This window comes from Labrus mixtus, chromosome 9 (assembly GCF_963584025.1).
Source record: "Labrus mixtus chromosome 9, fLabMix1.1, whole genome shotgun sequence".
NCBI lineage: Eukaryota > Metazoa > Chordata > Actinopteri > Labriformes > Labridae > Labrus > Labrus mixtus.
In genome coordinates this window covers 15361199-15374045 of record NC_083620.1, presented here as the reverse complement: position 1 = coordinate 15374045, position 12847 = coordinate 15361199, and the positions used below count along the sequence as shown (strand labels likewise).

General features: G+C 39.6%; 1 protein-coding gene across 1 annotated transcript in view; it reads left to right on the top strand.

Moving 5' to 3' along the window:
• Window positions 1-12847, top strand: part of LOC132979941 (cGMP-inhibited 3',5'-cyclic phosphodiesterase 3A-like) — a 55646-nt gene that overhangs the window by 30276 nt on the left and 12523 nt on the right. Inside the window, exons 3-12 of the mRNA XM_061045763.1 lie at window positions 4912-5157; window positions 7785-7930; window positions 8130-8245; window positions 8334-8577; window positions 9346-9422; window positions 10294-10490; window positions 10774-10911; window positions 11018-11129; window positions 12089-12196; window positions 12450-12649. Of these exons, the coding sequence (XP_060901746.1) occupies window positions 4912-5157; window positions 7785-7930; window positions 8130-8245; window positions 8334-8577; window positions 9346-9422; window positions 10294-10490; window positions 10774-10911; window positions 11018-11129; window positions 12089-12196; window positions 12450-12649 (1584 nt within the window). The remainder of the gene's footprint in view (window positions 1-4911; window positions 5158-7784; window positions 7931-8129; window positions 8246-8333; window positions 8578-9345; window positions 9423-10293; window positions 10491-10773; window positions 10912-11017; window positions 11130-12088; window positions 12197-12449; window positions 12650-12847) is intronic.

Genomic DNA, 12847 nt, shown 5'->3' with positions numbered 1-12847 from the left:
AATTGTTTAAATGTAGGGAGGGCAACCTTCATATTAAGTTTAGTGCATGTAATGTAATGCCTTTATATTTGGACCATCTCATTAAAGGGATTTCAAGCTGTAAAAGATTTCTCATCCCTTTAGTTGGCTACACACTGGACAATTTACAAATCTCTTAAACGATCTTTAAAAGGAGAGTTTCAACTTACACTTTCATCGATTTTTAACATTATAATCCTCCGAACGCACACATGATTCGGCGACCACACACCTGCAGTAGTATTTCACAGACATGAGATCTCACAGAAACTCATGTGATCAGACGTGACTTCAGAAGAAAAACAAATGAGGGGGACATCGACGTCATCAGTAGGCTCTTCTGCATTGCGTCCATTATTCGAGTGAAAGATTATATGATGGATAATGAAATGTAACAAATACTTTATATATCTGAATATGCTCGTTATTATCAGGAATATAATTAGGTCAAGCAGCATGCTGCCTGAGATTTGGCTTCATTTCAGTCAAACCTCCTCAGCATACATTTCAATAAGCTAATTAAGAAACTGTTGTTTTAGCAGGATGTGTTAACATCCTCCATTAAAAAAGCCCCAGCCCAAGATCGTGTCATTTAGTCCACATTACAAAAGTTATTAACAAGTTGTTTTATTGATTGACTGTTGTGTTTTTTTTTCTTTCTGCTTAAGACAGTACAAAACAAAGCATAACAAAACTGTTTTGAAAAAGCTCAATAATGGAATTTCAAATGTGTGATTAAAAATGCGATGTTAACTATTGATAATCAGGGATCATCGCTGTTACAAAATGTATCATTTGACAGCCTTAGTGACCATAACCCTAAATGTACCAAGCTCTACTCTGACTGGATATTGGTCTATACCTTTCAGCATTGATGATGTGACGAGTGTTTTAAATACATCATTTGTATTCTTAGGATCTTGATTGATACATCTACAAAAAAAAATGCACATAAATACACAAGTATTCATCTCAACTACACTGCATTTGTTGAGGCTGATTCTGACCAGAGTTTGCTCTGTGTAACCCTGAAAGCCTGACAGACTGATCGTAAGGGGCAGTCCTGGTACATGCATGCCCATTTGTGTGTGTGTGTGTGTGTGTTCACTGTTGATTTACTCATTGACCATCGCTCCCCCTGATGTCTCCTGTGGGCCTTTATGCTGGGAGGGATCGATAACCTTCTCCCTCGCCTTTCCTTTCTGCGCTGTCTCTACCAAAGAAGCACTCTGTACTGTAGCACTCCATCAGCTCGAATGCTTACGGACTGAATGGAGTTACAAATGCTGGTTTAAAAAATCCTGAATATACTGACAGGGAAGCATGATGCAAAAAAAAAAGCTGCAACACACATACACAAACACACACACACACACACACACACACACACACACACACACACACACACACACACACACACACACACACACACACACACACACACACACACACACACACACACACATTCGAGCGCCCTTTATCTCCCTGACATTAGCTAGCCAGAGTCCATTACTGCCAGGTAATGGCTGAATGTCACAATAGCAGGATGTCATAAAGCTCTGGAGTGGTCTAATGGGTTTTGTTCAGGTTGAGGTGACACATGCACACTTACCCACACACACACCAACACACACAACCGCGCGCTCTTCCAGGAAACTATCTTCCTATCTGTTTGATGCATTTACTCATCACATCAGCTGATCTCTGACATGTTTGAAGAGTTAATACAATCTGACTAAGAAAACAGATTATGAGCATCATCTGTCACTTTGTTCAATTCAGCAGGCTGGTTCTGCTTTTGATGCTTTCAGTGTCCCCCCCAGCCCAATGGAGTTTTTTTCACAGAGGATTGAGCTTTACTACAGACGAGCAAGAGAAAAAGCTGTATCTTTGATTTAACCTACAAGCACGAGTGAGTAGTGGTGGAAAAAAGAGTGTAAATCAAGCCAACTCCCAAGCTCAGGTTTTTAAAAAAATCACTGCATGAAATCACAGCCCAAGTGAAAAAGTTAAGCACAGATTCAAGCAGAGTGGTAAGAGCAGAGTTTGCTGCCAGTTTTCCTTGCACAGTATAGCCTCAGGGGGGGCAGGCAGATGGAAGAGTGAAGTCTCACGGACATGGCGATCACGTGAGTTCATTCGCTTCATGTATCCGTACACTGGGAGGAGGAGGGATGCAGGAGGACAAGATGAGACTAATGTTTATAAAACAAAGACCAGTTTTGGATGTCTGGATTCACCTAATCAGGATTTCCGTCATAAACTCTTCAAAAATTGCAATTCAGATTATTTTTATTTTAAGTAATAAACATTTTTTAATTCGTCCTCAACATGTCTTAGGAAGAACATTTTCTTTTGCCTGGTCTTTTCCTTCATTTTTTTTGTTTTATCCCCTTTTCTCATCCCATCTTTACATATTAAATCTTTATGTAATATATGTTAATGAATTTAATCACCTTTCAATTAAGCCGAAAATTATTTTTACCACTCCCCAAAAAAGGCCCAGTGAATTCACTCCCAAATTCTTGTCATTTTCTTAATGTGACACACTTTACCATTAAAAGTATTTTATCCACACTCTGACCTTGGTACCTGACGTAGGCCCAGCTGCTTTCTTCTTTCTTTGGATTTAACGATTCCAAAAATTGTTCTTCTATTTATTGAATTATGGCATTAATTTTTCACTTGTTTATATGTTTTTGCTCAGAACATAGTTCATTTGTTCATTGTTTTGTTTCTTGAATTAGACAGGGCTTTTGCTGAAAAGGGAGTTTATCAAACAAAAAGTATATTTTCTGTATATCCAAGAATTGATTATTTTGTCATCATTATTATTAGGGCTGGGCAATTAACTGAGTTTCAATTTCAAGTACGATTTTGACTTCCCACAATCATGAAAACAAGATAATCGAGAATAAATGATTATTGCTTCGCATGCTACGGTGGCTGGGAAGTGCAAAACAAAATTACAGTGTGAAACACTTTTACAAAGCTTGAGACAAATTTACATTTTGAAAAAGATTTTTACATTTTATAAAACAAAATTACAAAATGTATGTTCAGTTCAGGAGTTAGTAAATAAAATGAAATACATCTGAAATACACAACTGAATAAACTAAATATGTTGCTCAACTGTGGCAAAAAAACAAGTCATATAAGTTATTTTCTGAAGTTTTCCCATACTTCGAAATAGGAAATTCTACGGCAAACTTTCTTTATTGTTGCACATGTAGATTTTCCATGATTGCTTTGTCAGAAGCTTTTTGAATAAACTAAGTCTAAGACTTGGCTTAGAACAGAAGCAAATTCTTCCCATGCATGCACTTATACAGTATAGGCTGCTGTACACATACAAATACGTGTGTGTGTGTGTGTGTGTGTGTGTGTGTGTGTGTGTTTGGGGATAAGGTTTCAGACTGGTGTAAATTGATTAAAAGCTAAAGAGGAGCTGATTAGCATATGTTGACATTATCTGTGGAATCCATTACTGAGGCACAGATGGTTGACCTTTGACACGATGATCCCTTTGGGTTCATCAATAAATATGTTGATCGATGGAAGCTCAAAATTAGGCAGGACTGGATGGCATGTTGAGTGCTGTTTTAATGCTATTGTTGTCTATCTGTTTTCATACTGCTGGGATTGCAAATCATTAAAACACAGGCAACCAAATAAAGGTTAAAGTTTTACTTCGGGATGGACATTTTGCTATTTGTTAGTTAAATTAACATCTTTGATTACCTTCTAGCTACAGCTAATGTCAGCATATATTGATTATGGTGACATTGCCTTTGCATCCACGCTTACCCCACTAAACCCCATGAATCCCTCCGCCCTCAGGTTCATTACAGGTGACTGTTACTCCACCCATCTTTTCATTTGTTTGTAAAAACTGGACTGGGCACTGCTAACTAACAGGCACCGTTTTTTTATTTATTTATTAAGCCTTTATTGGCAAAATGCCAACATATATCACTTCTTTATTTACGAGTCTCATAGTTAACACGTTCCAGTTATTTTCTGATGCTCAAAAGCCTCGGGCGAACAACTCATTTGGTAAAACTGCTTTTAGCTTCTATGCTGCGTTCACATGGATAACTTTGCAACAGACATTCAAACTTCACACACTTCATATGGGACATTTTAAAACTATGATTTTGAACTTTGAATGTAACTGTTTTTATTTGTGTTGTTGCCATTCCTGGCATTTATTCTGTTTGTGAACATGTACTGTACTGTTTTGATGAACTCTCGACATCATTGAGAATGAGGGGAATGCATAAATAATGGTTGAATGAATGAATCCATTAACATGTTTTCAGACTAGCAAAAAGTAAGTTTGTGAGGCAGAAGTTAAATGTCAGCATTAGCTTTAATCTTGACTGTAGCCGATTCATTTATTACCTATGTTTTAACTTGAAATGTGGCCGCATGTGCCTCCAGGTTTCCTCTATCATTCATCTTTAAGTTGTTGATCAGCAGTCGACAGGGGAAATGTTCTATGACTCACAATCTGCTCCACAACAGTAGAAAATTAGAGCATCATTTTTGCTAGCTTGGTAATCAGTCACATTTTTAGACTGTCACATTACTTGAACAAGCTCGTGACACAATGCACAGTACAAGAACGGAGAGGATGGTATAGTCTGTTCACTCTGGGACTGTCAATTTTGTATTCAGTATAAAGACAGGTTTAGACAAACAGGCTACACACTGACACAGACACATCCTCTTCCTCTTTCAGGTACAGAGACTGAAAGGCGGCCTACGTCAGTGTGCTGTGACGTTTGTTCACTTTACTATCATTGCATTACATCAGAAAAGACGAGACAAATTACCTTTATCACATTCTCTTTCTCTTCCCCTCTTTCTCTGGCTTTTTTCCCCGACAGTCCTCTGGCACCAGTGTGATCGTGGACATTGCGGTGATGGGTGAGGCCCACGGCTTGATCTCAGACCTGCTGGCCGACCCCTCACTGCCCCCGAACACCTGCACGTCTCTGAAGGCCGTCAGCAACCTCCTCAGCACCCAGATCAGCCTCCAACCGCTCCACCGGCCACGCCTTCCTGCAGACACACACACCTGCTCTGACTCAGAGGAGGGGCCGGAGAAAGCAGAGAGACTGGCCATACCAAAGGTTAATATGTTTGTGTGTGCCCGCGTTGTAATTTACAGAATCCCATCTGAGAAAGAAAACTTCGAGAGGAGGAGATTGTGGATTAATGCTGCGGTCCGCTGCTCCTTAGGGAACAGAAGAACGAACTTCTACTAATCCTGCCTTGAAATATTGTTCTAACTTGAGCAAAGTATTATTGCCTCTTAGCTAACATCATGCCCTTGACAGCTAACGGTGATCCTGATGCTAACCGTAGGTCACATTACGAGCTAATCTTAGCTAACTAGCACTCAGGTGGATAAACTTTTGAAACAGGGTACAGTTTGCATAAAATGTGTGTTTGTGTCTCCTTAAGAATTGATGGTGAGGATTTAGGTGTCAAATAAAATTGTTGCTTAAAGTTAGGGTGGAAAATGCCCTCCCCATGTGACTGTGCCCCTCCCCTTTATTCCCTCTTATGGGCGGCCTTGGTTGTGACTGCTGTAAAGGGTCGCAAATACCACAAATGTAGGTTTTAATCACAATATCTATAAACATCCATCGAGAAACAGAGAAGAGATAGTAAATGAACAAGCTCGAGCTGCAGAGCCACAGAATGTTCAATGGCCAGTCATGTGACTAAATGCTGTGAATTCAACAGGACTCCCCATGACCTGAAAACAGCTCTGATTTTCAATACGATGGATTTCCGACTAAACTAAAAAAAAGTTTCCCGTTTGAGGCCAATTATCATAATCAATACATTAAGCTGAGTCTAAATAAGTGATTAAGAAGCAAGACCCAGCAGCATCAAAGTGGAGTTTTTTCTATGCTGCACTAAATACCCAGGTGTGACTCTGTGACTCTCCCTACATTCATCACCTTTGTTTCTCCCCTCACTGCTGGCACAGCGTTGAGCTCTAATGTAGCAAACAATGACGCACAATCTTCCAGAGAGCTTTTTAATGTTTTACAAGGCCAGTGCTTCGGAATGTATGCAGCAGGCACTTTAGGCGGCAAGGAAACTAAGTAAAGCGTGTGATGCAATGCAGGGACAGGCTACCAGGAAAGTGACAAGCAGCTTTAATGCTGCCTGAGTGCGCTCAAATGCTCCATTGATGTAGGGGAACTCGGATGAGATGCTGCCTCGATTTGACTAACGTGAGATTTGTTCCTCTGCATGTCGAAAAAGGTTCAAATTGATGTCTCATTTCAAACGTAACATGTGCTCTACAGCAATAACAGAGGTGGCAGTTACACAAAGGTTATAAGGCACATTGGTGGCTGTGTTTTTTCTTTTTAGGGGAAGCTTGGAAAAGCATGCAGTAATACTGCTGTTGCAATATTTGCAACAGCAATGAATGATCACCAAATTGCATCCCCCCTGTTACTGTTTTAGTGTTTAACACAAAATTTGAGATCTTTGATAAGCTTTCCTTCACTGCTGGAGAGATGTATACCACTGCTGAGTTGTGTGTGTGTTTAGATGGCAATAATGGATCATGTGTGTACACGTGTGTGTGCAGTTATTTTCCAAAAGAAAAAAAGGGATTGATGGTCTTTCCTTCGGGCTATTCTAAATTTGATCCACTGCTGCCCTCTATGTGTGTGTTTGAGTGTATGTGTGTTCATTGTTGTTGTTATTTACCAAAGAATGGAATATACAACAACAACAAGGGGTGGAGGATTTTTCTCAGGAATATGTGAGAAATGATTCCCTGCTGCCCTGTGTGTGTGTGTGTGTGTGTGTCTGTGTGTGTGTGTGTGTGTGTGTGTGTGTGTCTGTGTGTGAGAGAGAGAGACAGATAGCTGCCCTTTTAGAAAAAATACAGCTGCTGTACAAATATACAGTCTGACAAATAACTGAGTGTAGCTCATGGCTGAACAACAACATTTACATCTTTGGAAAGATTGACACCACAGGGGAAACACAAGCGTGACTCCTTTCTACTTACCACTTTGTCTTCCATCTGCTTTTCCTACAACAAGTGTTGGCTGGAAGAACAAATATGGCATCTTTCTCGTCCGATGTCTTTACTTACTTTGATGGAGGACAAACGGAAGCTCAAGTTGCTTTGAAAGAAAACTTCACCCCGTAGGTAAAACATGTGCTTTTGGCTGAAACCTCGCATTTTAATACTTTTGTGTTGAGATTTATTTCTCCACAAAGTCCTTGAGGTTCTGTACCTGCCCCTCTTTATGGTTTAGAATGTAACCAAAGATTTTCTTCTACATTTGAAAACAAATCTGTGACAGAAAACTGTGCAAAACACCCGACTGGAACACCACAATATTGTTTTGTTTGTGAACTATAATGCAAAAGTTGAGGAGTATTTGAGCTCAGGGCATCACTCAAATGTTGAATTGTTAAGACATATAAACATTTTTCAACAAGAGTTTCATCAATATTAGCTGGAGTCTAGAAAAAAAATGCCCTGTATAACAACATATCGTTATGATACAAACACACAGGCATGGCTGGATAGTTTTACATTTTAAAGAAGTTTGCAATAAGATGCAATAATTAGTTTGTTTCTTTCACTGAAAACCCTGTCCATTTACAGACTCTGCCCTGTACATATGAGCTCTAATGTTTTGTTTCTTACCTCATCTGTGGCTGGAAAACCACAGATTAGTTAGTGTGATATGTTTGTTCATCTGCATCATAGCGGCTAAGGCGGAGTCTGCCGCCGGGATTGCTTCGGAGAATATCTTCAACTTGGACCACGACCACCTCAGCTACAGGGCTGCCAACCATCGAGCCCGGGCCTGTACGTAGGGACCGCTCGGCCAGCATCAAACACACCACAGAGAGGTAATTCACTCTCACTAAGGAATGATATAAAAACTTACACAAAACAGGAAGACACAACATTAGAGTCACAGAAATGCATTTAAGAAAAATAATTACAACAGAGTGAAACGTGTAATTTACCTCGGGATTAATAAAGCGAATAAAAATGAATACATATTAACTTTGAATAATGTGATTCTTTTTCTTTGCATGAAATCAGTGAAACATGGAAAAACTCGATGATGATGACAATCTCAAAGACTCGCTCCATGTCTGCCTCCTATGCTGCCTCCGTCACCTCCAACCACATCTACAGCAAACCACTGGGAAGACCAGGTGTGAACGTGTGTTCAATCACTGATACTAAAAACACTTGAGTTGAGTATGTGGAAATAATTAGAGCATGCACTGATCTTTTTTCCAGGTTTCCCCCCCTCCAACGTGTCACCTCTGGGCTCTCCGTGCCCGTCCCCGCCAGCACAGGGGACTCCGGTTTCCAGCCCCACCGCAAAGTCGTGTTCCGTGCAGCTTCCTGAGCCCGTGGGGCCCCTGATAGAGCGGACCCCTGGCCCTGTGGTCCCCAAGAGTCACCATAGAGCTTTAACTCACAGCCAGAGTGCCCCCAGCTCTACCACCCCTCACTGGCGGCCTCCTTCACTTTGTGGCAGGTAACAAACATGCACTAGGTTCTTTCCTCTGTTCTGTTTCAATGGTGTAAGAGTGGAAGAGTTTATTCAATGGAAAATGAGTCATTTCATCTATAGGGGAGGAGAAGTTTTTAGTTTTAAATAGGGCTATCAGCATTAACCAGTTAATCATGATTAATTAAGGTCTGAAATGAATGCATTACCTTTTAATCGCGATTAATCGCATGCTATTTTGTCCCTTTGGAACCATGAATAAACTTCCACAGAGTCTCCCTGTTGTCACAGTGATGGAAAAGAACGACACTGCTGCATCTTGTAAAAAATTGCTCATTTCACTTTAAAACACTTTTGTCGTCTCAGTTAACGTGTTAAAAGTAATATCCACTTCATGACATCGTTATTGAACTATTTTAACATTCATTTCAGCTGTTTTCATTTAGTTTTTGATCTGCATCGAGTTCCCTTTTCCAAAGTTAAGATAAAATCTTAACCTTCAATCTACCTGAGTGTCCTTGCTTTATTTCAGAATAAAAGCAAGGTTGCATTCAAACAGCAAGAAAAGTACTTTCAGCTTTAGACAGTACAAAATTTCAAAATAAAATTCAAATTTCTTTTAAAATGTGAAATATAGGAAATTAAAAATGTAATTTAATTTAACGATTAAGTATTGACATTTAGAGATTGATCTCAATTAAATATGTAAATTGTTTGACAGCCCTAGTTATAAAACATAGACAATAATAAAGATGAAATAACCGGTCTTTTGTGTTTGTGTCTTTCGGTTTTCAGCTGCGGCAGACCGTTCAACAACCGGCTAAATCACGGGGTAGAATCTGTGGACAAAGGAGACAGAATACCCCATCCAGGTAAACAACCAACAAGCATTTCTTTAAGACATGTCCCTCCAAATGAGATGGAAACATTTGGATTTAACATAAAAAATGCTCCTGAGAGGTGAATATGAAGTGTTAAAAAACTGTTGGTCATATCCATGATTTCCATTAGCGATAAGGTAGAACAGCCATTCTCTAACTTAAGAATGATGTGGCCCAAATGTAAATTACAAAATATTCCAGGGTCAACCCAAAACTGTAATCTACAGCCCTGATCAACAGCTGAGACCAAGCTAAAGTAATTCAGAGTAAATGTTATTTCATAAACAAAAAATAAATCTATGTGAGTTGACCTCAAGAATTCTGTGCAAAAAAACACTTTATCCGTATGACATAGTTTGTTAAAGCTCCTGTGAGGAGTTTTTAGCTGGTTACAAAACACACCGAAATGAACACTAATTTCTTTCTCTTTGTGACCTACAAAAACGAATGAGACCATCATTGACAGGATTGATTATTCCTATGTAATTATGTTTAATACCTGCAGTTGCTGCCACGGGGTAAGTGTCAAATGAGGCGATAAATAGAAAAGTTAAAAAGAAAACAGTGTGTACACAAGAACAGGAAATAATTGGCAAAGACAATGAGATATCGCTTTATCTTCAGGGGTCGTCAAGATTGACACAAACTATCAGTTCTTTCTACTTTTATTTATTCATTCTAAATGCCTATGTTCTCAGGGCAGTACATAAAGATGAACGGAAATCGAGGATGTCAGTGTGAAAGAAGGATGTGTGTATAAAATGAAGGAAGTTTTATAAAAGTAGAGCTTCAAGAGATTTAACCTCATGAATATATATCTAAAGTTACTGTAAATGTCTTAACATGTGTAATATCTTACCAGATGAGCGCGCTGTAGCATCTTCAGACTATGACAGCACCTATGACAGCACTTACGAGACCAACCACAGTGACAGCAGCGACTTTGCACAGAATGAGGAGGAGGGAGAGGGAGGCAAGAAGCCCCCTGAAGCGAGGGAAGGATGCAGGGACTATCTGTCCGAGGGCATCGTTCTTCACCCACTCCTGCCATCACCAGAGGTAAGCCATGAGACAGGATCAAAAATAGTAACAAGAGGAAAGTCTCAGGTATCTATCAATGTTTGTGTAGTTCTTTAAATCCCTTCAAACAAGCCAAGCAGGTAATACGTTATTTCACAATAAGAACAAATACATAATGTTGACTGTTATTTTCAAATGCTTTAGAAATAACATCCATAATGTTTATCCTAAATGCTGGACATATGGGTTATTTTACTGTACCTGCATGTATTGGTCCTTATCCCCCTCACTTTGACTCTGTGACCTGATCTTTGTCTGACAGGACAAACCAGTCTTGGTGCTGGAGCCTCTGATGAGGCTCGATCTGGAGCCTCTCATGAGTCAACTCAACAATTGGAACTTTCCCATTTTCAGTCTCGTAGAAAAAACACATGGCAAGACAGGCTGCATCCTCAGTCAGGTAAACGCCAACGAGTGAGCAAATGTTTCACCCCGTGTGATTTTCCTTTCTAAAAACACATCAGTGAGTTCAAAGATTCGATGTAAAAGGTTCATGTGTGTCCTAGGTTTCCTATCGGCTCTTTGAAGACACGGGTCTGTTTGAAACATTCAGAATTCCTGTACAAGAGTTCATGAACTACTTCCAGGCTTTGGAGAACGGGTACAGGGTCATCCCTTGTGAGTACATGTCTGTATTTATTAAATTGTTCAAGTGAATTATTCATCCCCAGCAGTATCTCTTTCTGCCACAAGGGGGATGTGTTGCTTTATCAAATGAAAGGAAACACTATTGTCTACCTTTGTACTCTGCAGCACAGCATTGACAATGGGTAGGTTTGTTAAATTTAAGATGATGATCATTTGAAACATCGTGTCATGTTATCATTTCAAGGTGAGACTGAAAATGTTCAGCTATTATGCACTCTTAAGATTTCATTTACAAACATCTAAAATCCTTAACAGTATTAAATTAAAGTAAGATAGTGCTATTTATAAAATAAATCATAGCTTTTCAATGAAGTAATCATTTTATTTTAATATTTATTTTTCATTCTGTGACCATTACAACCACTTTTATTGTTTTTATTACCAGGTATACTTCTTTTTTCTTTGTATGTCAACTTTCTACAAACAGAGTAAAAGATACAGCACCGTATTCAGTGTGTTATTTTTCATCAAATATCTCGTACAGTGCAACAGAAGAGATTAGATTAGACTTAGAAAAAACAAACAGAGTTGGGGTTGGTTTATAAAGATTTATCCAGGCTTCAAGTCTTAAATAAATAATGTTTGTAAACTGGTGTAATGCCAGAATGACAAAGCTGCTATTCCTCAAGAACAAGAAAACAGCTTCATGGTTTTTATGTGTAACCTGGGGCTATCAGGGGATCATTGTCTCTTTCCATCTTGTGTTCTTTCTAAGCATCAGTCAACATACACTGACCCATATGATCAACCCACTCCACAAGGCAGAAATGCATCACTTCTGCAGTGATCCAGATTCTCAGTGTGCATTTGTTTTTTTGGTGTTTTTAATTGTTACTCATGTTTCAAAATGCTCCAGCTAGGATTTCATCACAGCCGTCTGGGTGCTCTCCCACTGTTGTGATTTACCAATTTTATATCCCCCTTCCTAGATCACAACCGGATCCACGCCACTGATGTGCTGCATGCTGTCTGGTACCTCACCACTCAGCCTGTGCCCGGCCTGCCCACCCTGCCAACTGAGAATGGGATACACACTGGTGAGGAGGACTTTTAATACATGCAGGTCTATGTACCAGTAGTATGTTAAAAATGTTCCCTCTTGGCAAATCTCTTTATTCCATTGCCACATTAAGACTTTGACGACATCTGATTGGCTGGAGTGTTGTAAATCATGTATGTGTTGGTTTTCAAGGGTTAAATCTCTGACCATGAATTACAACTGTGGCACCGTTTGAGCAAAGAGCATCATTAGTGACTGAGGCATGAGCTGTATTATCTTGCTTCTCGTAGACTCAGAGAATGGCGTATCCCCTGGTGCCACAGGCTTCCTACTGTCTAAGATGAACTCTGTGCAGAATGAAGGCAGTGGCTCACTGGCAGGCCTCATCCCGGGCCTGGAGCTCATGGCCCTGTATGTAGCTGCTGCCATGCACGATTATGACCATCCTGGAAGAACCAACGCCTTCCTAGTAGCTACAAGTGCACCACAGGTAAATAAGTGGAGGTGTAACTCACAATGAACCGCTCGAATGGATTGACAGAGAGTTTGGACGGATTTATAATAAATAACATTTACACTTGATATTAGAATGCAAAGGAAACCAGCTTTATGAAGCATTCGTCGTTTTTTTGTCATCATAATCAAGTAACCAGATGCTTCTACTTATATTCCTGTCAGCCAGATTGAA